This window comes from Onychomys torridus, chromosome 1 (genome assembly GCF_903995425.1).
Source record: "Onychomys torridus chromosome 1, mOncTor1.1, whole genome shotgun sequence".
Taxonomy (NCBI): Eukaryota; Metazoa; Chordata; class Mammalia; order Rodentia; family Cricetidae; genus Onychomys; species Onychomys torridus.
Window position 1 is genome coordinate 48,700,224 of NC_050443.1, and position 27,604 is coordinate 48,727,827.

The following is a 27,604-nucleotide window of genomic DNA, read 5'->3' on the forward strand; positions in this document are numbered from 1 at the left end:
TAAGAAGACTGATTTGTTCCTTAGACTGTTCCAGAATGAGAGTTTCTCATTTCCTATTTTTTCCCAAGTCTAGATTGGGAGCCCACCCCCAATTTTCTGAGAGTGTCCTGTGTATGTGCTTGTTCTGAATAGAAGGACCTGACAAACCACTTCCGGGCATTCTACCCCTATCTATGTCCTCCCCATGTCCTCCCCATGACCTCCCCATGTCCTCCCCATGACCTCCCCATGTCCTCCCCATGACCTCCCCGTGTCCTCCCCGTGTCCTCCCCATGTCCTCCCCGTGTCCTCCCCGTGTCCTCCCCATGTCCTCCTCATGTCCTCCCATGTCCTCCCCATGTCCTCCCCATGTCCTCCCCATGTCCTCCCCATGTCCTCCCATGTCCTCCCCATGTCCTCCCCATGTTCTCCCCATGTCCTCCCATGTCCTCCCATGTCCTCCCCATGTCCTCCCCATGTCCTCCTTATGTCCTCCCCGTGTCCTCCCATGTCCTCCTCATGTCCTCCCCATGTCCTCCTCATGTCCTCCCCATGTCCTCCCCATGTCCTCCCCATGTCCTCCCCATGTCCTCCCCATGTCCTCCTCATGTCCTCCTCATGTCCTCCTCATGTCCTCCCCGTGTCCTCCCCATGTCCTCCCCATGTCCTCCCCATGTCCTCCCCCCATGTCCTCCTCCATGTCTTTCTTCCATACATGGGTATTTCCTTATGTTGTTTTTAAGACTTCGTCTAAACTTTTTTAAAATCAGGTTTTGTTTCTTAGCCACTTATTTTTTCACACATTACTAGAAAAATCCCCTTGAATGCTGTCTCTGTTAATGCAATTAGTGGTCTCAATGATGGCTTAGAAATGGATCTTAGTGTTATGTTTTCGGAAATGCTTCTAAGTCAAGATGGCATGTTCCACAAATTTTTCTTCCTGTAATGGAATTGGACAAACTAAGTCCACGCCCTTTTCCTCCTTCTTCTCCTGCCAGGGTTTGATTGGGTGTTTCCTTTCTGCCACGTGCAGCCTGCTTTTACTCTGGCTTCATAGGTTGAGAAATGCCACCTCCCAGATGGTCCCCATTACCTCTGGAGACTTAAATCTGGCTGCCACTGTCTGAGATAGAAAGGGAAGCAGTCAGATCCACACATCTTTTCTTTCCTTTTCTAAGAGGTGGCCCCAGATGAAGGAGACATGGTTTACATCCTGCACCCATGAGGAAGTCTGTGGACACTGTGTGATTGCTGGAGTGAGCTGCCTTCTTATTAGTCAGCCTTTTAAAGGCTGTGGGCCAGTGAGACAGCTCAGTGGGTAAAAGTGCTTGCATGAGCCTGCTGATCTAAGTTTGGAGTCCTTAGACCCTTGTATGGTGGAAGGAGAGGACTGAGTCTACAGAGTGGTCCTGTGACCTCCACATGTGGACCATGTGTCTACACATGTACATCATGTGCTAGCATGCATGTGCACGTGTGTCCCATGCATGTGTATCTGTGTATGTATGTGTGTGTGTGTGAGAGAGAGAGAGAGAGAGAGGGAGAGAGAGAGAGAACACACACACACACACACACACACACACACACACACACACACACACACACACCCCAATAGCAATAGACAAGTGTTTTGGAGCTCACTCGAGGGATCTTATCCCCTGAACTGAATCTTAAAGAAGAATGAATGGCTGAGGTCCCCCAAGCACAAGGATAGTGAAGGTGTTGGGCAGGACAGCCATTTTGGGATCTGGTATTAAACCTCAAACTAGGAGGCGGGGTAGATGGCTTATGTGGTAAAGTGCATGCCAGGCAGGCATGAGGACCTGAGTTCAATCCCCAGAGCCCACATAAAAGGTTGGATATGGTGGCACATGCTTCAGAGACTAGAGCCTGGGACTCAGAGACAGAGGGATCCCTGAGGCCCACTGGCCAGTCAGCCTAGCCCATTTGGTGCGTTCCGGTTTCAGTGAGAGACCCTGCCTCCAAAATTAAAGTGGACAGTGCCTGAAGAATGATACTTGATGTTGACCTCCAGCACACACACAAACACACACACACACACACACACACACACACACACACACACACCCTCCCTCATATACAGGCACCATCCGAATGAATGGTAACATACAACATAAATAAGTAAAATGGATTGTTAAGACCATGCAGTGATATTTTTAATGAATGCTCCCATTCCCAAAGCCTCGGGCCTGATGGATGAGGAAGCAGAAGGGAATTAGGGTGTCTGGGCTTGGGCAGGTGTGTGCTGTTTGGGATGAAGAGCCCTGGCTGTTCCTCCAGCCTGTTCCTGAGCTAGCCCCAGCACAGCTGTCTCGGTGCCATTGGAATGAGACAGTAAAACGGATGCATGTACTCACTTAACCTCCTTGAGTTAATTTCTGCACCTGTAAGCCGGGCTCTCCCCAGCAGATGAGAATCAGGTGACAACATGTGGGCGGAAGTCACAGCTCTGGGGGTGTGGTGGATCTGGTGGTGATGCGGATCCACGCACACACACGTTTCCACACACGCACCGCATTGGCTGTCACGCAGTGAAGCTGTATGCTGTAAGCCAGTCATTGTGTGAATGGCTGGCTGCTTTCTCCCTCTACACTGAATTTTATCCGTTACCCGTGCTGCCTAGATGGATGTTGGCAGGATCAATAGATCACAGCCTGGCCGAGTAGCCAGACATGGTCAGGTAGCCATGTCTACTATGAGTCCAGAAGAGAGACCCTGATTTCAGCCACACGTTTGCCCTTTCGTACTCACAATCACAGACAGAAACATGATATCATTTTTGGCTTGTGTAAGAGAAAGCCTGCAACTTGGTGGGCCCAGATTGGACCACAGGGATGACTCTGATATGGACAGGAGGATTCTATTAGATAGCTTAGTTCAAGGTGGGCCTCGGTTCCTAGTAATGCTCTGGGGTTGGGACTGCAGCATGTGCTTGAGATCTGTCATAACTTGTGAAAATCAGTGGCTTTCGCTGTGGCAATGATATCCCCCCTGGGGTGAGGATGTCACTGCTGTAAAAATGGCAGATTAGGTTTATGTCAGGACACAGCCAGTCATCTCTTGGAATGGCTGACATGGCCGCCCTAGAGGCAACTTCTTGTTGTTACTCTCAGCTGGTCACTCCCTGTGGACCCGAGTCTTCCCTGGCACTGGCACGCCATACTACACTGTGATAAATCAGTGGTATTGAGACCCCACAATTTGAGTCCCGATCAAGAGCATCCTGCCCCACCTGGCCCCGCCCACCCGGCCCCGCCCACCTGGCCCCGCCCAGCTGCCTTTCTTGTCTGGTCTCAGTGGTGGTGGTTCTTTCTTTTCCTTTTCAAGGTTCAGTCCTTTGGGGAAAGGATTGTACTTTTTGTTCTCAACGCCATCGTTTTTGGAAGGCTGGAGAGAGATCTGGATGACGATGACATGTTTTTTTTACCTCACCCTTCGAAGGAGCAAGCTAAGATTCTGTGGAGAGATGGAGCGGCAGTTGGATTTTATTCAATCAAAATGAAAGGTGAGGGTGAGGGATGCACGGTCTCTGAGGTGCAAGGTGGGGTGGGGCGCCTTGGATGTCTGTCCGTCTCTGCAGACCCCCTCAGCATGAGCATTCTGTGGACTCGTGTGCATTAGGAAGCACAGCTAATTAAACTTCTGTGTAAATAAGCCCAAAGCAGGGGTTTCATTTTCATCCCTCTGGAAGCCTTCTCCTTGGTTCCCCAGGAAGAACCATGTGGCCCCACGACAGAGAACAGTGTCCATGCCTGAAGCTTAATGCTTTTCCTTTATGTTCACGTTTAGCTGTCAGGAAAAACACTCTTGTTAACAGCTGACGCGTGTTCAGGAAGCACCCTTGATGCCAAGACTTACAGACATTACCTCAGAAGACAAGACAGGGAATTGGCCACGAAAACATGGCTAGGTTAGACAATAGCAACTTCTTCTAGGACCTTGGCAAGCACTAGGCGTGCAGCCCTTGGGATGAAGGTGTCTGTCTGTCCTCTCAGGTAGCTGCTTTCTCTAATAGTTTCTTCAGCCTTTGAAGACTATCACCATCTGACCCCAGCTGCTTCCACCATCACCACCACTTGCTTCTTATAAAGTTATTCATTTTAAAAATTACTTTAACAAATTACAAATAAATTATGTAATTTATTTGGTGGCAGGCAGGGGGTGGGGGTGGGGTGGCACAGGTGAGGGGGTCAGAGCTCAGCTTGTGGAGGTCTGTTCGCTCCTCCCACAGCATGGGTTCTGCGGATCAAACTCAGGCCATCAGGCTTGGTTGGATATACTCTGAGCAAGCTCACTGGCAAGAAAATTACCAATTTTAGCCACAGTTAGGTTTCCCAGAAAACCCCCATGCGTGTGCTGTTTTTGGACGAAAGTGTTGTTCTTGGGAGATAAAGAGGCTGATTATTGTTTTGAACCGTGTTCACATTGTGTGTGTGTGTGTGCGCGTGCACACACGCACGTGCGCGCGTGCATGCGTTCTACTTGCCCAGGATGGAATGAAATCTTTTCCTCGCTCCTTCCCCTTGGCCTCCCCACTTCCTTGGTCATGTGACCAGATTCTCATGCTTTGTCCATTTGTTGACCGTCTGTTGAGGTCAGTTCTAGGTGCTATGGCACATGGCTGTTTTAGTAGCTTCTCTCTTGACTGTGATTATAACGTGTCTTTATACCCTTTCAAAGTTGTTATATTCCTGATTTATTAATTTCAGATAGCTGAATGGGCCTGGAGAATTATTAAGATGAAGGGGAAGTATTTATGATTCATCTTTCCTGAAACATGTTGTCTTCATAAAAAAAAAAATCAAAAACTAAATAGCCAAGCTTAACTCTGTAAGAGAATCACGTGTAGCCTCAATAACTGTCCTTGTAGGTCTTTAGGAGTCCTGGTCAGGAATGACTGGCTAGTAAAATGTTGGGTTAGAGAAGCTCGTCTTTATTGGATGAGGAATTCAGGTTGTTGAATTTCCTTAAAGCCTCAATTATCCTGTTCATTTTTCTCCCTTTGGATCTTGGCATATGTAACAGGTTTCTTTTTTTAAAAATGCATAGAAAACTCACACAATCAATTAACCTGGGTTCACAGGGGCTCACAGAGACCGAACTGACAACTGTGGAGCCTGCATGGGACTGACCTAGGCACTCTGCATATATGTTACAGTTGTGTAACTTGGTCCTCTTGTGGGACTCCTAACAGTGGGAACAGGGGCTGTCTCCAACTCTTTTACTGGCTTTTGGAACCCTACTCCCCTTACTGGATCTCATTCCCCTGTCTTATACATGGGGAGGTACTTAGTCTTACTACAACTTAATATTCGATGTTTTGTTGATACTCATGGGAGACCTGCCCTTTCCTAAACAGGAATAGAAGAGTTGATTGGGAGAGGGGAGCAGAGGAGTGGGGGAGAGGGGCTTTGAGGAGAGGAGGGAGGGGACACTGCAGTCAAGATGTAAAATAAATGATAAATTTATTTTAAAAAGATGCATTCTGTTTTTATTTATGTACCACTATATGTGCCTGTGTGTTTTACCTGTGCTCACCTGTGGAGGCCAGAAGAGGGTGTTGAGTACCATGATGCTGGAGTTACCGGTGGCTGTGAGCCTTCTGACATGGGTGCTGGGAACTGAACTCCCGTCCAGTCCTCTGCAAGAGCAGCAAATGCTCTTACCTACTGAGTGATTCTCTAGCTCAGGTTTCTCCAGCTTCTTAATACATCTAGAAGACATTGAAGTAACAAGGCTGTCTGCTATCATCCTTCCTCTAGGTGTTCCTGCTGAGTGTTAGAGTCCTGAGCAGAGCCCTGAGGTGGGAGGCCTGACCAAATAGCTCATCTACATTTTCATTCATTTTTTCCTTCGTTCCTTCGTTCCTTCGTTCCTTCCTTCCTTCCTTCCTCCCTCCCTCCCTCCCTCCCTCCCTCCCTATCTCTATCTATCTATCTATCTATCTATCTATCTATCTATCTATCTATCTATCTATCTATCTATCTAGTGTTTTTGAGGCAGGGTTTCTCTGTGTTAGCCCTGGGTATTCTGGAACTGGTTCTGTAGACCAGGCTAGCCTTGAATTCAGATATCTGCCTGCCTCTGTCTCCTGCCTCCTTGCTGGGATTAAAGGTGTGCATCACTATATTGGCCCTCCCAAGAATCTCTTTAAAAAAAAAAAAAGGCTGCTAAGTCCAGAGAAGATGCTTATGTGAATGGCTTTGACTTTTTAGTATTTTTTTTTGTTTGTTTGTTTTGAATTGCCATTCTATTTAAAGTACAGATGGGCGGATCTTTTTCTTTGGATTTCATGGTTGTAGAAGTCTTTTACTTCCCTGGTTAAGTGTTTTATTTTTTTAAAAACTATTGTAAATGGAATTTCTATCCAGGCAAGTTTGTTACTGATAAATTACAAAGCTACCTATTGTAAGTTGATTTTGTATCCTGCTACCTTGCTAGAAGTTTATCAGTTCTAAGTGTTTTCTGGTCTAGTCTTTAGAGTCTTAACATCATGCTGTTTGTAAATGGGAATAATCTGACCTCTTCCTGCTTTAGGCCTTTAAATCTTTCTCTTATTATTCCAGATAAGAGATTGAGTACTGTGATGAACAAGAGTAGAGAGAGTGGGTATCTTTGTCTCATTGCAGATTTTAGAGGGAATGCTTTCAGTTTTTCTCCATTGTTAGCATAATGTTGACTGTAGGTTTGTTGTATGTTACCTTGATTGTGTTGAGGAATGCTCATTCTGTTTGTAGTTTCTTTTAGGGCTTTTATCATGAAGGGAAAGGGATGTTGAACTCTCTCCAAGACTTTTTCTGTATCAATTGAAATGCCATATGATTTTTCTCCTTCAGTCTCTGTGCTGTATTACACTTATGCATTTGTGTATATTGAACCAGCCTTGCATTCCTCTAACAAAACCAAGTTAGTCACGATATATGATATTCTATTTTTTCCTTTCTCTTTTTAAATTAAAAATTTTTTTTTTTTCGAGACAGGGTTTCTCTGTGTAACAACCCTGGCTGTCCTGGAACTGGCTTTGTAGATCAGGCTGGCCTTGAACTCAGAGATCCACCTGTCTCTGCCTCCCAAGTGCTGGGATTAAAGACATGTACTACCACCACTTGTCAGCATATTATATTCTTTTTTTAAAATATAATTTCTTTATTGATTCTGCTCATCTCACAGTCTCCCCATATTCACTCCTACCCTTACATCATTCCCCCCAAAGAAAATAAAAAAGAAAACAAAAAAAAACAAACCTCTTCACTCCTCCCTCTTCCCCACCCACCTCTCCAACACCTCTTCTTCATTTGTTTTCATGGCAGTGGGAGCCGTGGTGTCACACTATGAACCCTTAACCAGCCTTACTTGCAAATGCTCATTGAAATGAGTCTGGTTCAAGGCTTCTGGCTTCTAGTACACCATCATCACTGGGCCCTCACCGGAACTCCTTTTGGATATCCTGCTGTTGCCCCAGTCATGGAGATCCTGTGACTATCGTCCCACAGGATTGGTCCCTTCACACACTCCACCAGGACATAGATGGGGTACATGTTAGGGTGGGCCAACCCAAGGCCCTGGATGTGGGCCTTGGTGGCTGAGCTGGTCAGTCTAGGCCACTGGGGCCAGCTTTGTCAGATGAAAGGTGGAGCCAGCTCTTCTATGCCCATGCCATGACGGACAGTTCTCCCACCCCAGTGCTGTAGGGTGGGACCATCCAGAGTGTGGCAGGGGTTGGGGGTGAGGGTGGAGATGCAGGGGCAGCTCTCCCATGATGGTCATGGCCAACTCTCTTTCTGCACTGTCCAGTGAAGGGCAGGGCCAGCTTTCCTAGGCCAGTGAAGGGCAGGGACAGTTCAGTATGGCCCTCTGATTTCATCATGAATGGTTCCTAAGGTCCCCTAAGGTGATATGGGCCACAGACATCAACAAAGACCCAGCTGCAGCAGGACCACAGACCCAGACATGGCTTTCTGCAGCATCTCAGGCCTGGATGACACCATGGGTTTGGGTGATGACACAGGCCACTCAGATCGACATGGCTTTGGCAGTGGCATGGCCCTTGGACACCAACAAAGCCACAGGCTGTGGCCTAGACCTTGGGCTTCCATGTGGCCTTTGATGGTGACATGGGCCTCTGACTGTTCAACATAGTCCCTGGCTGTGGTAGGACCATTGACCCAGACATGGTCCTCAGTAGCAGCCTGGGCCTGGATGTCACCATTGCCCAGTGGTGTGTGGCCCTTGAACACCACCTCAGGTGATGGTCCAGACCTTAGACATCCACATGGCCTTTGATGGTAACAGGAGCCTTGGACATCAACATGGACCCTGGCTGCAGTGGGGCCACAGATCCAGACATGGCCCTCACTCAGCTGCAACTCTGGCCCAGATGTCACCATGGTACCATGTGGCAGCACAGGTCACTCAGATTGGTATAGCCCCTGCTTCGGCATGGTCCTTGGACACCTATATGGCCACAGATGGCTGCCTAGACACTGGGCATCCTTGTGGCTTTTGGTGGCAACATGGGCCACAGATGTCAACACAGATGCCCAAGAACACCCCTCCCCAGTTCATTTGGCCACAGGTGTGTCAATCTTGTTTATTTTTTCAAATAACCAACTTTTTGTGTGACTGATGTTCTCTTAGACTCCATTTCAATGCTTTCTGTCTGGATCTGTATTATTTATTGCTGTCCATGTTAGGATCCTGCTCTCACTCTTCTGGGTCTAACATCTTACATCATCAGGGGGGCGCGGGCGACTGCATACTGCCGAGTGGTCGTGCAATCCCTGCCTTAGAAAGCCACACACGGACCCCACCCTCTCTTTTCTGTTTGCTCCCGCCATCTTTCTGCCTCTCCAGGCCTGGCTTCTTTCTAACTCTGGCAGTCATAGCTGTGGCTCGTAACGTCCCCGCTGTGCCCGCAGACCCACCAACGCCACTCATCCTTTCGGTCCACTCTTTCTAAGTTTGGATTTTTTTCTAGAACATTGAGGTACAACATCAGGCTCCTTCTTCGAAATCCTTTCTGCTTGGTTCTGCTCTGAGTGCTCAGAGTGAAACAATCAACTTCAGAAGAGATGATGGGCATCGTAGAAACTCCATATGGATTTTGCTTTCTTCTTGGCAAAAGTTAGCCATTTGGGCAAAAAACTGCTCTTGCCTGCCCTGCTTGATAATACGTTGTATAAACTGGACATGCAGGACCCATAGGCAGGTGACCACTGAGCTTTGCAAGGCGAGATGGTCCTTCAGGTTCCTGCTTCTTCACAGAAGAGACTTGCAGACATTCTGCAGGACACAGGGAGAAGCGGCTGATGAACTTTGCTAATAGGTGAGTCAATCCTTCAAATTTCTTGCTTCACTAAAATGTCTGCTGGAGACTTTAGACCTGTAGGCTGAAGATGGATGCCTCCACATTACAGAGAAACTTTGGATGACTCTCCAGGCAGCCAGATGTCTCTGTCATGTCTAGGAAGTTGCTTGCAATGCACTTCCTGTTTACTTAGTGAATATTGATATCCTTCTGGGGTCTTTGATGGAGTTGAAGACTAGATATGAAACTTTAGACTCACAAATATAAGATAGATGATAGAATATTTCCTTTAATGTTGCTAACTACAAATAACTAGATATTATAACTGTAATTCTTGCTTGACAACTGTTTTGTTATATGTAATTTTACTATGTTAAAGTTAAAACCTTACTTTTTGATTAGACAGATAAGGGAGAAATGCTGTGGGATAATGCACTTGTACACTGGTTTAATAAAACGCTGATTGGCCAGTAGCCAGGCAGGAAGTATAGGTGGGGTGAGCAGACTAAAGGAATGCTGGGAAGAGGAAGAGCAGAGTCAGGAGTCGCCACCCAGACACAGAGGAAGCAAGATGACAAGGCAGAACTGAGAAAAGGTACCAAGCCATGTGGCTAAATATAGATAAGAATTATGGGTTAATTTAAGTGTAAGAGCTAGTCAATAATAAGCCCAATAAGTAATAAGCTAATGGCCGGACAGTTATAAATAATATTAAGCCTCTGAGTGATTATTTTATAAGTGGCTGTGGGACTTTGGGGCCAGGTGGGACTGGAGAAACTTCTGACTACAATTATTAGCAGTGTTTATTGATTTCTGTACTTCTGTTGGTTGGATTATTGTTTGTTTTTCCTTTCTTCCCTATTTGTATTAGGAGTTTGCTAGTTTGTGGTGGACACAATCGATTCCTTCCTGGTGCTTGCTCCTTTGTTGATCTATTATTCTCATGAAGTTTATTCTTTCTTATGTTCTTGTGATGGTGAATTTTTTTCTTTATGTTTTCTATGATGTTGTTGGGTGGCCATGAACTACCTTGGTGTGGGTTTGTCTCGGAATGCCCTTATTATTCCATCGACTTTTAAAGATAGTTTTGCTGGCTTTAGCAATCTTGATTGGCAGTTATTTTTTTCAGTTCTTGAAATAGATCATTCCTTGCTTCCCTGGCTTCTAGTATTGTGACAGCAGACCTGATATTATCTGGACATTTCTTCCTTTGTAGGTAAGTTGGTATTTCTCCTGAAGAGTTTTCAGCCTTGCTTTCTTGTTTTGGAGCTTGACACCAAGACTATATGCTGGGGGAGATTTTTCTCAGGTTGTGTTTCTTTAGAGTTCTAAATGCTTCTTGTGTTTGGATGTGATTTCTCTATGTTTGGGAAATTTTCTGCTATAATTTCATTGACTAGATTCTCCATACCTTTAGTGTTTCTGTAAGTTCCTTCTATCTCTGTGTTCTTAAGTGTGGTCCCTTGATCACATCCCAGAATTTTTGGATGTTGTGGTCATGCCTGTTGGTAGGGGCCTCTTAAAAAATTATATTTACCTACTATTGTCTGAGAGGGAGTCACACAAGTGCCATGGTGTGCATATGCCATGATGGATATGTGGAGGTCAAGGGTCAACAGGTGGGAATCAGTTCTTAGGTGGGTCATGGGAATTTAAGTCAGGTCTTCAGGCTTGTTGGCAAGGCCTTTACCCATTGGTTCATCTCACCAGCACAATGCTTACTTGTTTGGCTAGTTTAATTTATTGATGTTTAAATGCAGTGTGTGTTCATCTGCCTTGACCTCTAGGCTTGATCTTTTTCCTGCTTGCTCAGGTCTGTTATTGATGCTTCTCTCTGTCTGTCTGTCTGTCTATCTCTCTGTTCCTCACCCTCCAGAGACAGAGTTTCTTTGTGTATCTCTGGCTGTCCTATAACTCACTTTGTAGATCAGGTTGGCCTCAAACTCATAGAGATCCTCCTGCCTCTGCCTCTCAAGTGCTGGGATTAGAGGTGTACACCACCATGCCTGGCTTCATTGTGTTTTTTATTTGATTCATTGAGCTTTTTCTTTTCAAACATTTCTATTTTTCCCCTAAATCTTAACTTCCTTATAGAATTGTCTTCCATATTGCAGCTTTTTCATCCATATTGCTGATTTTCTTATGTATTTTACCGCCCTTTTCCAATGTTGCTGCCTTTCCTTTCCAGATCCTAGATTGCATTTATTTGCTTGTTTGTATCTTCTTTCAGGTTATTGACCATTTTTACTGGAAAACTTGAGAAATCTTCACCTGGCTGTAGGCATTCCCTATGCATCTTTTTTTTTTTTTTTTTTTTTTAAAGGTGGCTCCTCCATATTTATTGTATATACAGCGTTCTGTCTGCCATGTGTGCCTGTAGACCAGAAGATGGCACCAGATCTTATTACAGATGGTTGTGAGCCATTATGTGGTTGCTAGGAATTGAACTCAGGACTTCTGGAAGGACAGTCAGTGCTCTTAACCTCTGAGCTATCTCTCCAACACCCCCCCCCCTTTTTTTTTAAAAAAACTCTCTCTTCAAAGTTTTTTTCAACTTTCACTTACGATCAGTCTCGTGCCAGTACTTAGCCCTGTGAAGCAAGAGTCCCTTTTGCCATTGTCTGGACTTCTGAGGCCCTTGCTTTCTTTCTTTCTTTTTTTTTTTTTTGAATAAAGTTTTATTGGTACACAGCCATACTCATATGACTTCTTTTGTACTGTAATTGCAGAGTCCAGGAGCTGCAAGTGAAACCTGATCTCCAAAGGCTTAAGTATTTTCTATGTCATTCTTACAGAAACATTTCATGGACCCAGGTTCTAGAGACTACATTGGAAACACTTCCTATGAAAACAAAACAATTTAATTAAAACTGTGTTAGTGGAATTCAGGAGCATTTAGAGTGTTGGCTGCCATCTTAATAGCTGTTTAGCTGCCCAGAGCTCCAAGGCTTTTGTCTTTATCTTGTAGAGTGGCCCCAGGACAGACCCAATAGCATAATTATAACCGAAAGATTGTACTAACACTTAGCAAAAGCCAGCCTGCTTAGCCATTTCTGTTCTGGGTCTCTTGTTCAGGAGTATCTCCAGTGTCTTATCATCTGCTCTCAGGCTCTTTGATGGGCAAATGTGCCCACTTGATCTAAATTTGGGCTTTTCCAGCCATTCCTCTTAATGTTCCACAGAGTAGCTTCCATGTTCAGTGCATTTCCTCCCAGGATTTTCAGGACAACAGTGTGTGGATTGACACCCATCTAGTTGACCGCCACCTACTCTACATTTGGTTATTTTGTATCTGTCAGTCTACACCAGAGCTCTCTTTGTCACATCTTGGTTATCTCAGTTCTCAGAAACTGCTGGGCAGGGTAGTCATGGCGGTTGCCATGCAGAAATATTGACCTTTGAAATTTTCCCTACATACAAGTCTCTTGTCTGAAGTAGATACAGTTTCTTCTGTTACTTTCGGGGTGCTGGTTCCTATCCTTTCCTGGTGGGCCACCGGTGAATTCCGATTCAGGCATTCCGAGAAGTCACACATATCTTCTTTAAGTAAGCCCTTTTCCCATTGCTGCATTTGGATATTGTTGGCTCCATGTTGATTCCTCTTCGGTCTCAGGTCTGCCCAGGCTCTTAGAAGTGAAGACTTCTGATTGTATGCAGCACTGCACTGTGTCTTCATCATTTCATCACAGGTACCCAGCTGATCATGCCTTTCCTTCATAGGAAGTTGGTGCCTGTTTGATCCAACCATCTGTGGTGACCCAAATTAACTTTGTCTAACCTGTTGTTGAATCTGATGTGTTAACATTCATTGCATGTTTTTCTTTGATATTCAAATGATTTTTCCAGTTTTTAAAAATTCCTTGGAATGTTACACTGCACGTAGTTTTGGGAGAAGGCTCTCTTGGTGTTTCTTGCAAGTTTGGTCGAACATATCTCTAAAAATCACCTGAGCCTGGTATGTTAGATGCTGGAGAATTTTGAGATATTGATGTAGTTGAATGTTTCTCTCCTGCTTGACCGTTCCCAAATACCTGACACCTGCATTCCAAATAATTGACTCTGAGGCTTAATATAAATTATAAATGCTCAGCCAACAGCTCAGACTTATTACTAACTAGCTCTTACATTTTAAGTTCACTCATATTCCTTTATTGGCATGGCTTGTTCATCTCGTGCTCCATCTGCATCAGGATACTCCAGACTCCACCCTTCCTCATCCCATCATTCTCAGTTTGGCTTTCCCACCTAACTTTATCCTGTTTAGCTATTGGCCAGTCAGGTGCTTTATTAAACCAATCACAGTGACAAATCTTCACAGTGTACAAAAATATTTCCCCCTTTTTGTCTAACTAAAAAAGAAGGTTTTAATTTTAACATAGTAAAATTATATATAACAAAACCAAATATTAAATAAGAATCACAGTTACAGTATCCAGTCTATTTTTATTTGGCAAATTTGTAGAAAATACTCAATTATCTACCCTATCTTGGTAAGTCTAAAGTTTGATATCTAATTTGCTTTCTATCATGACTAAAGAAAACTATAAGTTTAACTAGTTAGTCTTTAACTCCATCAAAGACCCCAGAGGGTGAGATGTTATTTAATGACAGGGACATTGGGTTGTAGACAGTCACCCTAGGCTCCTCTGCATTGTTGGAGCATCCAGCTAGAATATCTGACAGACTTCCCTATGAAGCAGGGAATTTCGAAGGACTGTCCTACCTTGTCTTGGCAAAGTTTGACAGTTACCTTTCTTCTCTCCTGCTGGCCCACTTTGGACAGTATATATATTGTCAGCAATTGAGGCTAGTGAGTTTCTTTGCCCACATGACTAGCTTTTGCCATAAAAAACCCAAACTCCATATGAAGTTTCTTCGATGACCATCATCTTCTGTGAAGTAGATTGGTGCTGCCAGGAGCAGACATGTCTCACTGCCATGGAAAGTCTTAGGTTATTAAACATATTAAATGCCATAGTCTGTAAGTCTTTGAAGTGTTTGAAGACCATCTATCTAAATGTATCTGTTTATGACCTTGAAAACATATCTAACATGACTATAAGTTTGACTATTAATCTGTATTTCTTAATTATATATTACATTTTTAAATGAGCTGAATAAACACAATACCTTAAACAAGAGTAGAAATATACATACAGTATAACAGAAATAACTTTAAATTTGTATCAATAAACCAAAACCATACAAATGCAAAATATTTAAGATTAATAGTTGTTTTTTGGATTAAAGTAGGTTCAATTATCTGCCCTTTTATGCTACCATTTCTATATCCCCTCTTTTTAGAATAAGATCCCTGAATCTAATCTCCTTTGTTCAGCTTTTTTTCCTGACCATTACCAATAACAACTTGTAACCAACTCCCCTTAAATGATAATAAATATCTATAGCCATTTTTTGAGAATGTGGTAATAGTTTTCTAGATGACTTCCTGTCGACTGAGGGTGTTGGTAACCTTTGGGGGACCCTGAAGAAATTTAAGATAATTGTTAAGTCTTGGCTGCAGTATTCTGTGAGGTTGGATCATCTCAACCATCAGCCTTGAAGTTGTTCTGGATGCTGGATCACCTGGGTCATCATTTTCATTGGTGTCTGTCCCTTTGCTCTGAAAATATATGAACTTTTAAGGTAACATATGTATCTGTATTAGTATAGGAGTAGATTGTGCATTGTACACAAGTCAGCCAAAGACAAATTTTTGTTATGTGTTTGAGCAGGTAAAATATACATCAGGTGTCTTGTAGTTCTTCTAGGTTTATTTCTTTATGTCTGTAGTCAGAATTTCAGAGTGTCTTCCTTGATCAAACCTGATTTTCTTCAACCTGGAATGAATCCACAGCCTCTCATTTCCTGTGGAAATAAAAGCAAAATCTCTCCCCCAAAGTAACATATCTTTTGGCTTAAATTTTCAAGTCAAGACATTTTAAAAAAATATATAGATTGGATTAATCCAGCAACATTTATAATCAAATGTTGATCTTTCCTCAGCTGTCAAACAATTCAAAGACAACACAATAACATATAGTATCCAGACTCTCTGTGTATTTTTCATCTTTATGTGGCTTTTTATATTTTCTTTAACTCTATTCCTTTTTTAAGGACTTTATTATTATTATTTAAAAAATATATTTATTTATTAAAAATTTTTTCATTTTACATACCAACCCCAGTTCCCCCTCCCTCCCCTTCTCCCGCCTCCTCACCTCCCTCCCACTCTACCCCCATCCACTCCTCAGAGTGGGTAAGGCCTCCCATGGTAGTCAACAAAGTCTGGCATACCAAGTTGAAGGAGAGCCTAGCCCCTCCCCATTGTATCAAGGCTGAGCAAGGTATCCCACCACAGGGAATGGGCTCTAAAAAATGCCAGTTCATGCACCTGGGATAGGACTTTATTATTTTAATACTATATTTTTTAATCTAAGACTGTATATACTCTTTCTCTTCTCTGCCCCAAGTCTATATATAGTTTTGAATACACTTTAAATCATGTAGTTTTTTTTTTTTCCTGTCTGAATCTGTCTTTACTGTATATCTCTATCTTTTTCTGACCACATGAGTCTTTAAACGGCTAAGCAGCTTGGCTAGGACCTCTGCCTCTGCCCTTGTGGCTGGGTCTACCCTGTGTGGTTCCCCAAGAGTCCAGCTTCATGGCAGAGGCACTGGAAGAGCCATGTTCACCACTCCAACTCTGGGGACCTTTTGGGCCTAAGCTGCCATTGAGCAGCACATTGCTGCCCACTGCTCAACAATCCCATCCAAGTGTTCGGTAGCAGGGTCTCTGAAAAGAGCCATGCTGTTTTTGCCACTAGCACTGAGCCAGGAAGCCATCTCTTAAAAGAGCCGTGCTTCTTGCTGGTAGCAACAACCTACCCCAAAAGACAGTTACTAAGAAGCCATGCTTGGCACTGTTCTTTTGTATATTTAGAATCCTTTTTAAAAAAAGCTTTCTCAGGTTTTATGTGGAAATTCTTGCTGAACGTTTGTATGCCATAGGTAGTTGGGTCTTTCTTTCCCACCCCCTTTGTTCCCAAATACCCGGCAATGGCTTCTCAAATAATTGACTTGGAGGCTTAATATAAAATATAAATGTTCAGTCAGTAGCTCAGGCTTATTACTTACATTTTAAATTCACCCATATTCCTTATTTATATTCTGCCATGCGGCGGCACCTTTATTACCATGATATGTTCATCTTCTGTTCCCTCTGCATCAGGCTACTCCAGACTCCACCCTTCTCCTTCCTAGCATTCTCAGTTTGTCTTTCCCACCTAACTTTATCCTGTTCAGCTATTGGCCAGTCAGCTTCTTTATTAAACCAATCACAGTGACAAATCTTCACAGTGTACAAAAGGATTATTCCACAGCATATTTTTTTTGATATAATGTTTCAATGCTCATAGGACATCTCAGTCTTTCTCTTTCCCCTGGAGTCAGTTTTGGTAGGTTGTATTGTCCCAGAGATGGTTCCTTTTTATTTGTTTTCAGATTTATTGGCATGTTCTCCTACCTTTTAAATTTCTGTGGCACCTGTAGTGATGTTGATGCAGGATATTTGAGACATTTCATGGCCTGTTTGTACATGACCAAGGATATAAGATACCAGATGCTCACCATGATCAAAGGTCATTGTCACACAAGTAGAGATCAACGATGTGTACACATGCAGAGTAGAAGCATAGAAGAGAGAAAATGAGAATTAAGAGATTAAAGAAAAGTGAGATAAACCCTGGAGAATGAGAGGGGCTTCCAAAGGAGGAGAAAGCCACTGAACCCCATTGTGTAGATGTTTTAGAGGGCCATGGCAGAAACTGGACATGGGCTGTGGTATTCTCTGTTCACATTGGTTAATTCTCTGGGCTATCATGAGCAAAGCTAAGGGAAGGCTCACACACTCCCTGCCTGTAACCCTAGCCCACCCATATCAATGGTCATGTACTATTTATTGTATATTCCCCACCCAATTAGGGGCGGTTGAAGCCCCTGCTGTCTACCTCTGACTTGAGTTGTTAGGTATTGATCTTGATGCTGTTACTGCTTCTGACCTTGCAGGTGTCTTGCTAGGTATCAGTTAGATTATTTGTTTCTTACCACGACAGAGCATTAACTCTAGCATAGCCACCAAGATGCAGCTACGATGTTCTTGGTTATATCCTTGTCTATGGAATTGTCTAGGGTCTCTATCCTAAAATGGAAACAGGTTTGTGAGAAGCCATCCTTATTAATAATTTAGTCTGTTTTAATTGGCTGCATTAGCAGCAAGGGTATGTAAAAGAACAATCCTATCCAGCATGCATTCCAGGGAGGCTCATGAGAGGTAGCCAGCAGCACATCAACATTTCCTTACTTCTTCTGTCTCCTTGTCTCTTGACCCTTGCTTCTTCTGTCTGCCTCTAGTCAGCTCTGACTGGCTGTCTCACATTTTCTGTAGGCTCTCCCTCATCCTTAGTGCTTGGCCTCCCTCTTCCAACCAAAGATTCTCTTGGAATTCTAACATCCATCCCACTGTCACCTCTGTGAGCAGAATGTAGTTTTCAGGATGGAGCCTTTCTTCTTACTACCTACAGGGAGCTGGCTTCTGCATCAATATCTCTATAGTTTCTGTTATGTTTTATGTATTGTTTCTCTCTCTCTCTCTCTCTTTTACTTTAGTAACTTCTAAGTAAAAATAAAATCCTTCCTGCTGTGTGTTTTCTTTCTGTCTTATTAATTTCTTGTGTGTGTGTGTGTGTGTGTGTGTGTGTGTGTGTGTGTGTATGTGTGTGTTGTATGTGCCTCCACATACTTGCAGAGGCCAGAGGAAGTGTGTTAGGTGTCCTGCTTTATCAGTTTCTGCCTTATTCCCTTAAGACAGGAATCCTCACTGAACCTGGAGGTAGGCTGGTGGGCTGCAGGCTCCAGTGGTCATCCTGTTTTTACTGGGGTGGACATACCTGGGTTTTTAATGTGGCTGCTGGGGATTTGAACACAGGTCCTTATGCTTGCACAGCAAGTGATCTTCCCCACAGAGCTGTCAGCCCAGTCCTCTCCATCTTGAATGATTTGTGATCCTGTCTCTTGCCATACTGTAAAATAGATAGCGTGGCCGAGACCACTGCCGGTTCCTCCCAATATTCCTTGGTCTTTCTATCTTGATATGAGTGGAAACTTAGTTTATTGCAGGCATCTTATTTCCTCTGCTTGTGTTTGTAATGGCGTCCTGGGACAATTGGCCTGGTCATCATTTTGCAGGATGGATTTCGTTTGGCACACTTGAAGGTCTGATTAGCCTTTAGAAAACCCTGTTAGAGTAATTGTGTTTCTTTTTCTCCACAAGTTTTTGAGAGGTTTACAGAAGCATTTCAGGGTCAGTGCAGAAAGCTCCTCTGGGCCCTCCAGATGCCTTCCTTAATACCTGTCTCTTCTGTGATCGTAGTATGGTGTTCGAAACAAAGAAATCAGCATGGGGCCAATTTCCACCTGTGTCTGTTTTCTCTTCTGGGATCAGAGCACACGAACACCCAGGATCTCCTCTGACCCCGGAGTTCGGAGCCTCCTGTGGATTCTGTCACCTTTGTCCTTTTGTCTTTCATCATCCGGACACTTGGAGGAGGATGGCCAAGCCATCTGTAGGGTACTCTCAGTTACTGATGATTTCTGATGGTTAGACAGGGCTGTGCGTTGGGGGACGTGGAACACCTTCTTGTCACAGGTTGGTGCCTGTGGTATAGGTATCAGCATTGGGATTGGTGACAAAACTGTCCCATCCCTGAGTTAAGGGGTGGGGAAAGGGATGCCAGTCACGTTCTCCCATTGTGGCAGAACACCAGTGAAAACGCCTTGAAGGAAGAAAGGTTTGTTTTGGCTCACCGGTTCAAGGTCACCTGGCTCCATCACTTTAGCCAGCAATGAAGCAGTCTGTGAGTGTGGAGAGGGGATGGTGGCCAGAGTGTAGTGTCTTGTGATGGTGACCTCCTCACGCTTGACAGCCTGATAGAAGGAGAGAGATAGAAGAGGCCAGGGACACGATAGAGCCTTCCAGAGGACCCGTCCCATGACTTCCTTCCACCATTTAAATCCCACTTCCTGGCGTTATCTTATTGTGAGTCCATAAGTGGGTCAATCCATTAATTATTTCCGAGTTCCTCGTCATCTAGTAACCCCTCAACAACTGGATCCACCAGCTGTGGAACAAGCTTCCCACACAGAGCTATATGGGAGATGCCTTCTCTCACAAACCGCCACATTTCCCCATAGAGAGGTTAGTGTCTTCCTTCTCACACTTACTTGTCAGAATATTTTATTTCTAAAGATGTTTAATGAATTTGTCTATGTGTGTGTGCATTCACGTACATGTGCATGGGCAGCTGGTGGGGAGGTGGGACACACTTGTCCTTGTACTGCAGGGAGGGTGTGGACGTCTGCCCACATTCGTTCATTGTACCTTTCTACATTGACACATCCTTTTACATATTGATGAGGTGCAGTATGATTATTTGAGATGTGTATGCACGTGTTATCATCAGATCCGGGTAACCTGTCACTGTGTTGGGAGCCATCCAGCTTCTCTCTAGTTGTTTGCAAAATATGTAGTAGAGAGCTGTAAATGGACTCGCCTTATTGTGCATACTCTCGTTGTGTCTTTTAAGATACATTTTTATTGCAGTATTCGTTTATATCCTATAAAATTTGCCTACCATCAGTGTAAAATTCAGGAATTGTAGTGAATTTAAAGGGCTATGTAATTGTCACCATAACCCGGTGTTAGGACATTCCTGTCACCTCCGTGGGTGGTGTCTGCTGCCATTTGTCTCCATCCCAGCCCTAGGCAATAGCTGGGCTGCCTCCTGCCTCTGCCAATTAGCATGGACCAGGTGTTGGAGCAGCCAGGCTTTCAGTTAGTCAAGTGCTTTGGAGCTGGTGTGCATGCATTGTGTTTCTTTTTTTTGCCACGTGATTCTGCCTTCTGAATACGCTGTACTTCGCTTGTGAACCTGTCGGTTGATGGATGGTTTCCAGGTTGGCTATACACATTTTCTTACTTGTTTGCACGGAAGTGTCTTCCTTCCTTTTGGGTAGGCTCCTAGGAGTATGGTTGCTGGGTCGTTTGGTGAGATTATATAAGTCTATCTTTTAACGGAACTGCCAAATGGCTATGCAGTCTCGCTGCTCCTTTGTACATTTCCGTTAACCACAGTGAGGGTTCCAATTTCTGCGTGTCCTTGTCGTCACTCACTATCCCTTGTCCTTTTGAGTCTAGCCCAGAGAGGCATTTTGCTGTGGTTTTAACTTCTACTTCCCTAATGGTGAGTGACGTTAGCTGGTTTTATTGGTAGTCATGTGAATGTCTTCTTTAAAGAAAGATTTGTTCAAGTCCTTTGCGCAATTTTAATGAGGATATTTGTTTTATTTTTATTGAATTGTAAGGGTTCTTTATTCTGGTTCTCAGTAAGCCTTTTTATGAGAAATGTGATTTGTAAACATTTCTGTTGACAGGCTATGGCTTGGCCTTTTGTTTTTCTTAATAAAGTCTTTTGAAGAAAAAAATTCAGAAATTCTGATGAAGTCCAAGTTGCCAATTAGTTGTGCCTTTGTTGCTGAATCTATGAACTTCTCATCAACTCAAGGCTGTCAAGACACTTTTCTATTCTCCACGATAAGAGCTTTATAAGCTTGTCTCTCTTATCCTTTTATCTGTGATCTGTTTTGAATTTGTTTTTGAAAATGTGGAAAAAGAGTATAGGTTTTTAAATTAAATTTAATTTAATTTTTCACTCTTTAGAGGCCCGCCTCCCAGCTCCCAAATAGATACATGGAGACTTATTCTTACTTATGAATGCCTGGCCTTAGCTTGGCTTGTTTCAAGTTAGCTTTTCTAACGTAAACTATCCTGTTTCTCTTTAACGACTTTTGCCTCTGGTCCATATTTCTTCTATGAACGGCAGCCATATTGGATGAGGGCAAAGCCTAACAGCCTCATATTAACCCCACTCTACCCTTTAACAGCATTCCCTCTAAATACAGTCATATTCCGAAGGGTTTGGACTTCAGCATGTGAAAACCTGGGAGACATGTCAGCCCATAGATCACACTGTTGTTAGCCAGTTGCTGTGGTGTACCTGAGGGCCCACCCTTAGTGTTGGATGCTGTGTGTATCTAGACAGGCTTGTAATGCTCTGTATCACATAGGATAGTTTGTCCTGAGTGTCTTGTGTTCCGACAGCCCTGTCTCATTCTCTAGAAACTGAAGCTGTAAATTTTCAAACAAACTGGTAATATCTTTTCAAGCACGTTGAAGATGAAATCCCAAATATTTTTACAATTAATGCCTTCATTGAATTGAGGTTCCTAGTTAGTGGTAGGCTGGGACAAGCAGGGCTCCCTAGCCACATTTCCTTTATGGTAACAGGTTGGTCTGCACTTGATTTTGTGATGGAGGTAGGTATCCGGGAGACGATTTGAGGTATACTGGACCGCATGAGACCTAGACCCTATTGGTACATTATCTATCTCTCTGCCTCATTCTGTTGCTAAAGTGAGTCACAGGCCAGCCTAGACTGAATGGAACGAGAACAGACCCCATTTCTTGAAGGAAAAGCTTTAAAAATCACATGCATCCTGTATCCTGTGTGGATACAGGAAGGCAATCATTGTGGCTGTGGGAACAATTTTTCACAGTATTATATATCTTGTAATTTAGTTCATCTAATTAAACCAGAATCTTCCCTTTTCAGGTTTGGGCAGTTATTCATTTTCTGAATCTTGACAGGGACAAGCACCACCTCTCCCAGTAGGAGCTGGGATGACAACCACGTGAATGCTAACACTGGTTACAGTACAGATGTGTTGCAGGTAGAAAATGGAAAGGGTACAACCTCTGGCTCTCCTACCCTGGGCCAGTAGTCACTCATGCTTCACAGGAAGCATGTGGAACTTACGTGTTTTGGAGGGCCATGCATTTTGCCAGAACTGGACACCGTAAGCCTTTGTTGAAGGAATTGAAACAAGTCTTTACCCAGTGATGGATCCAGCTGGTCTCTCCGCCTGCACTGTGGACTGGCTTCGATAAATCTCCTTGGCTCCAAGGGTCTCAATGAGGGGAGAGGTCTTGTGGGGTCTGATGGGGTCCCCAAGGCTTTAGCAGTGCTCAGTCTCCCAGGCTGTGTTTTCATATCCATGACCCAATCCATTTTCTGTGCTTGGAGCAGTTAATTATGTGGGTTCTTGAAGAAAACATTGGAGAACTGGTATTTTGGAGTAATCTGGTATCTTATTGTTTATCTAGTTTGCAAAGTTAATTCTGCTCCCAGGTGGTACCAGTGACCCTGGCAGAACCCTTGAGATCTGGGTGAGTCAGCCTCCAGCCTGGGGGATGACATGTATCTCTTGCTTTCCCGCAGGCAGCCTCTGTGGTAACAGCACCAGTGCGTGCTACCTGCTGCCTGTCTTTGATACTGTGTTTGTGCGGAGGAAGAACCGTTGCCAAGGCCTGGGGACAGCCATGTTGAGGGACTTCTGTGACACCTTTCGAGAAGATGAAGCCCTGGGTATCAGTTGCCCGATTTCTCCTGCAATGTGCAAAGGTAACCCCCACCATGTATTCTATGTGAACAATTGGGTAACGGTGATGGCTAACACGTGCCCTGTGGTGACTGAAACAGAAGAGCCTTGGAAGTTCTTCTGGGTAGATGTGGGCTGTGGCTGCTCCTTCAGCTTTGGCGTAACCAGGGACTTCATGTTTGATTTGCAAAGGGGACCTCTGAGAACCTGAGAAATAAGAGCCAACTCACCATGATGCCACTTAGGATTTTTCAATTTTATGATAGTGTGAATGCAATCCACACTCAGTAGAAATCACACTTCACACTTAGAGATTTGACCTTTTCCTGACCTTGTGGCTTGTGTTCCCATACTATCTGAAGAGCAGCAACAGCCGGGATTCTGTGATATTTTGTGTTCATGGTGGCTTTGGCTTCAGATATTCACATGGATTAGAGAATGGACTTGGATTAGATGTGTATGTCCTGTTCTGAGTAGCTTTCTTTTCTTTCTTTTTCTTTTTTTAAAGATTTATTTTATGTATATGAGTGTACACCTGCATGCCAGAAGAGGACATTAGACACCATTACAGATGGTTGTGAGCCACCATGTGGTTGCTGGGAATTGAACTCATGACCTCTGAAAGAGCAGCTAGTGCTCATACCACTGAGCCATCTCTCCAGCCCAGTTTTCTTTTTCTTAAAAAAAAAAATGTTTAAAAAGTGTGTGTGTGTGTGTGTGTGTGTGTGTGTGTGTGTGTGTGAGTGATTTATTAGAATGGCTTATAGGCAGTGGTCTGGCTAATCCAACAATGGCTGTCTACCAACTAAAGGTCCCAGAATCTCATAGTTGTTCAGTCCCTGAGGCTGGATGTCTCAGCTGGTTTTCCATACATGCTGGAATCCTGAAGAAGTATGCTGTAATCCTGGTGAAGGAATGGACTTGCCAGTGAGAACGAGCAGGTGAAGAGAGCAAGCTTCCTTCTTCCATGTCCTTCATACAGGCAGCCAACAGAAATTGTGGCCCAGAGTAAAGGTGGTTCTATCATTCCAACACAAAGATCTAGACTAGTAGTGGGTTTTCCAGTTTCAAATTATTTAATTAAGAAAAAAAAAATCCCTCACAGGTGTGCCCAGCCATTTGTGTTTTAGTTAATTCCAGATGTAGTCAGTTGACAGCCAAGAAGGCACCCTAGGGATGCACATAGCCATGGCCATGTGAGGACACTGAGAAGATACACAGGAAGCTCCAGGAAGAGGCCTCGGAGCAACCCAACTCAAGGTACCTCCAGAGCCTTGAGGAATCAGCTTGTGTTGCCATGGTACCACCAGCCCCTCATATCTGAGGAGTCTGATTCCAGAATTCAAACTGACTATGGCTTGAAAACTTTAAAAAAAAAAAATGACACTTGTACTGAAATGTACAGACCTTCCCGTTGCCATTATCCCTAAGCATCACAGTCTAGTAGCTGTTGATGTGGCGCCTACGTGGCATCAGGTGCAGAAAGGCATCTAGATGACAGAACATACACAGGAAATTGTGTGTCCATGCCTGACATTGATGTAAATGTAGCATCTTTGGATTTGGTGCCTTCAGAGATCTTCAGTACCTCTGGATACCAAGGGATGGCTGTTTCATAGTTGCAGCCCTGGAAACTCAGTGCATGATGGCTGGGAGCGGGAGTGTGAGATGAACAGGGATGATTCTGTACACATGGGAAGTTGGTGGAAGGGGTTCGGGTGCAGCACATTCAGAGCAGTGAGGAGGTGGAGGGTGGCCACAGAAGGGTTGGCAGGGTGGTGTGAAAGAACCCAGAGAGCTAACTGGCTGAACCAGGGTGGCCAGGAGTCAGACTCATAGCTTGCCTCTCTCCTTCCCAGTCCTCAAGCAGTTCCTGTTGACCCATCCAGGCGAGAGAGGGCGCTTGTGGGAGGTGGAGGCCCCAGGGGCCTGGGACCAGCGTGTCAACATCTGGCTCAATATTTGTCTTCAGGAGGCAGGACTTCATGATGGTGAGTGGGATGGACATCTGCTCAGGGGTCTAGTCACCACAGCTGCCTAAAATGGGGACAGTTTCTCTTCCATTGATTAAGTCTGATTCATGTATGGTACTGCTCTTGAGTATGTAGCTGAACGAAGGAGGGGCTGAGACCCAGTGGGGACACTTGTTCTATATTTCTCACCCATGACCATCTCATCTGCATGGCTCCAAAAGATCTCCCTCAGATCTGGAACTGCAAGCTCTCTAATGGTCCCCACTTTTCCAGTTAGACTAGGTAGACCACTACATGGATCAACTTCTATATAGACCACTACATAGATCAACTATTAGATAGAGCACTGCATAGATCAACTACTAGATAGAACACTACATAGATCAACTATCAGATAGAGCACTGCATGATCAACTATTAGATGGACTACTGCATAGATGAACTACTAGATAGACCACTGCATAGGTCAACTGCTAGATAGAACACTGCATAGGTCAACTATTACACAAACCATTATGAAGACCACTAATATATCAACATCTATGAAAATCATCTGTTTCTCTTTGTGGCTGAGGGTCAGGTGCAAATATTTTGAAGGAGTAATCTGTGCATGTGGTTGAGACTTCCCAAGATGACTAAGGTGTGCTGTGATAATGCAATCTTCTGTCTCCCTGTGCAGGCTGTGTCCATGGCCTCATGGTAATGTTGCATAGTTCTGTGTTAATCATCCTGTGTGTACATGTATGTGTGGTACATGTTTGTAAGGTATGTGCATATGTGCACGGAGGCCAGGGGTTGTATTAGGTTCCTCCTTGACAAGGTCTCTCAATGAATCTGGTACTCACAGCTAGACTGGCTGGCCAGTGAGGTCCAGGGACATGCTTCCCATCCTGTCCCTGTACTGGAGTTACAGAAGTCAGCCACCATGCCTGACTTTTACACGGGTGCCAAGGATTCGAACTCAGATCCCCATGCTTACACAGCACGCACTTTGCTGACTGAGCTATCCCATGTCAGCCCCATCATCTCATTATGATTATTCTTTACTTTTGTGTGTGGCTTTCATCCATGTACACAATGCCTTACGATTATCTCCGTCCTTCCTAACTTCACATCCTTTTTTTTTTACAATCATTTAAAAATTTTTTACATTTCATGGCATCCAGTTAGTGCTGCCTGTGTGTGCTTGGGTGTGGGTGTGGGCTCGGCCACTGAGCACGGGCAACCTACAGCTGGCTACAAGAGAAAAGCAGCTCCCCTCCCCAGCCACCACCAGCTAACCACCAATAGCTGCTCAGCTACGGAGGGGCCTTGGCAGCTCCTCTTTCGTCTGTGCTGGTTTTGGCTGGCTTGATCTGGTCCACTTCAACACACAGTTGCTGTGAGTTCATGAGGCAATAACCATCTTTAGCCTTTTTAACGGCAGCGTGCTATGATGCCCTGCAGACACACTGTTCATCTCCTGTTGACCCTGCTGTCCTCAGTTCTGGGTGGCTCCAGACAGGGCCCTGGCTTGTCAGTGAGGTTTGGAGAGAGGGATCCTCCAGGGAGCGAGGTGGGGTTTTGATGGCAGGTTCCTCAGGGGAGGCAGGACTTTCAGATGGCCAGAAGGGAACGCAAACATGCTCGGCCCAGGATTTACAGGTGGCTTTCTGGCTCCCACCCGGGGAAAAGATTTCACATTACAGGTTCCAAGTAAGGTGCAGGGTGCAACTTAGGTGCCTGGACATTCCAGCCACGGGTGCGACTTGTCCCCGGGAGAAGAGCTCCCAGCCTTTGAAGCGGACTGCCCTAAGTTAAAGCAGTACTTTCCCTCCCTTCCATCATGTGGGCGCCCATCACGTTCATCAGTTTGTTTCTGCAGAAGCAAGTGGCTCATTAGGGGCGGATGGGCCGGAGGTGTTGGCTGCCTTTCTACGCGGGTGACTGACTTAACTCAGGTGGTGACAGGCAAGGGCCTGAGACCTTATTGATGCTAATAGTGATAGGTCTTGTCTTAATGGCACCCCTGAGCTGTAAGGCTTAATGGGTCCTTACAGATATTAATGAGGTGAACGAGTGCCAGGGAAGGAGACTGGCAGGGCTGTGACTGTGATCCTAATGAGGCAGTTAAGAGACTTGCCCCGTGGCATTGTGTTAGGAGGGAAGGGAAGCCAGCCTGCACCTCCGGGCATGGGGCTGGCCATCCGCATAGGTTTAGAGCGTCACAAATGAGGGTCCAGCTTTGTGCTTAGCCGGATGCCAATCCGATGTTCCTTGGCTGGGGGTGGAAAAAACAGTTGCATATTGGAATGTGAAAAATCGCCTGGCCACAGGGGCTGGGCCGGGAGGAGGATGTTGTGGCCTAATTGGGGAGATGGCTTCCTGGTGGAGAATTCCATCGGGGTTTATTTCAAGAGTTGGGAGTCTGTGTGGTCTGGTCGGAGGAAGCTGGTCTGGAAATCAGATGCCACACCTGTCACTTTAATCTACTCCGAGAGTCACCAAGTCACAGAACAGCAAATGAGAGGACCTTCACAGAGAATGTTCCAGAAGTCCTCTGCAGGAAGAAGAGCCATTGTTATAATTAGGCTATAATTAGATTTACTCAAATTCTGTAATTTTTGAGAAAAAAAAATAAGAATCTTTTTATTCTGTAAATCCTGGTTTGTTTACAGTGTCACCCTCAGGGTTCCCACACAGTCGTCTTAGAGCTGTGGTTCTCAACCTTCCCAACGCTGCGACCCCTGAATACAGTTCCTCATGGTGTGGTGACCCCCACCATAAAATT

General features: G+C 44.5%; 1 protein-coding gene across 1 annotated transcript in view; it reads left to right on the plus strand.

Annotated features, from left to right (window-relative positions):
- The window catches only part of Fam169b (family with sequence similarity 169 member B), a 60,217-nt gene that overhangs the window by 25,585 nt on the left and 7,028 nt on the right, over positions 1-27,604 (plus strand). The window contains exons 5-7 of the mRNA XM_036169454.1: positions 3,328-3,505; positions 22,702-22,884; positions 24,721-24,852. Coding sequence (XP_036025347.1) covers positions 3,328-3,505; positions 22,702-22,884; positions 24,721-24,852 — 493 coding nt within the window. The remainder of the gene's footprint in view (positions 1-3,327; positions 3,506-22,701; positions 22,885-24,720; positions 24,853-27,604) is intronic.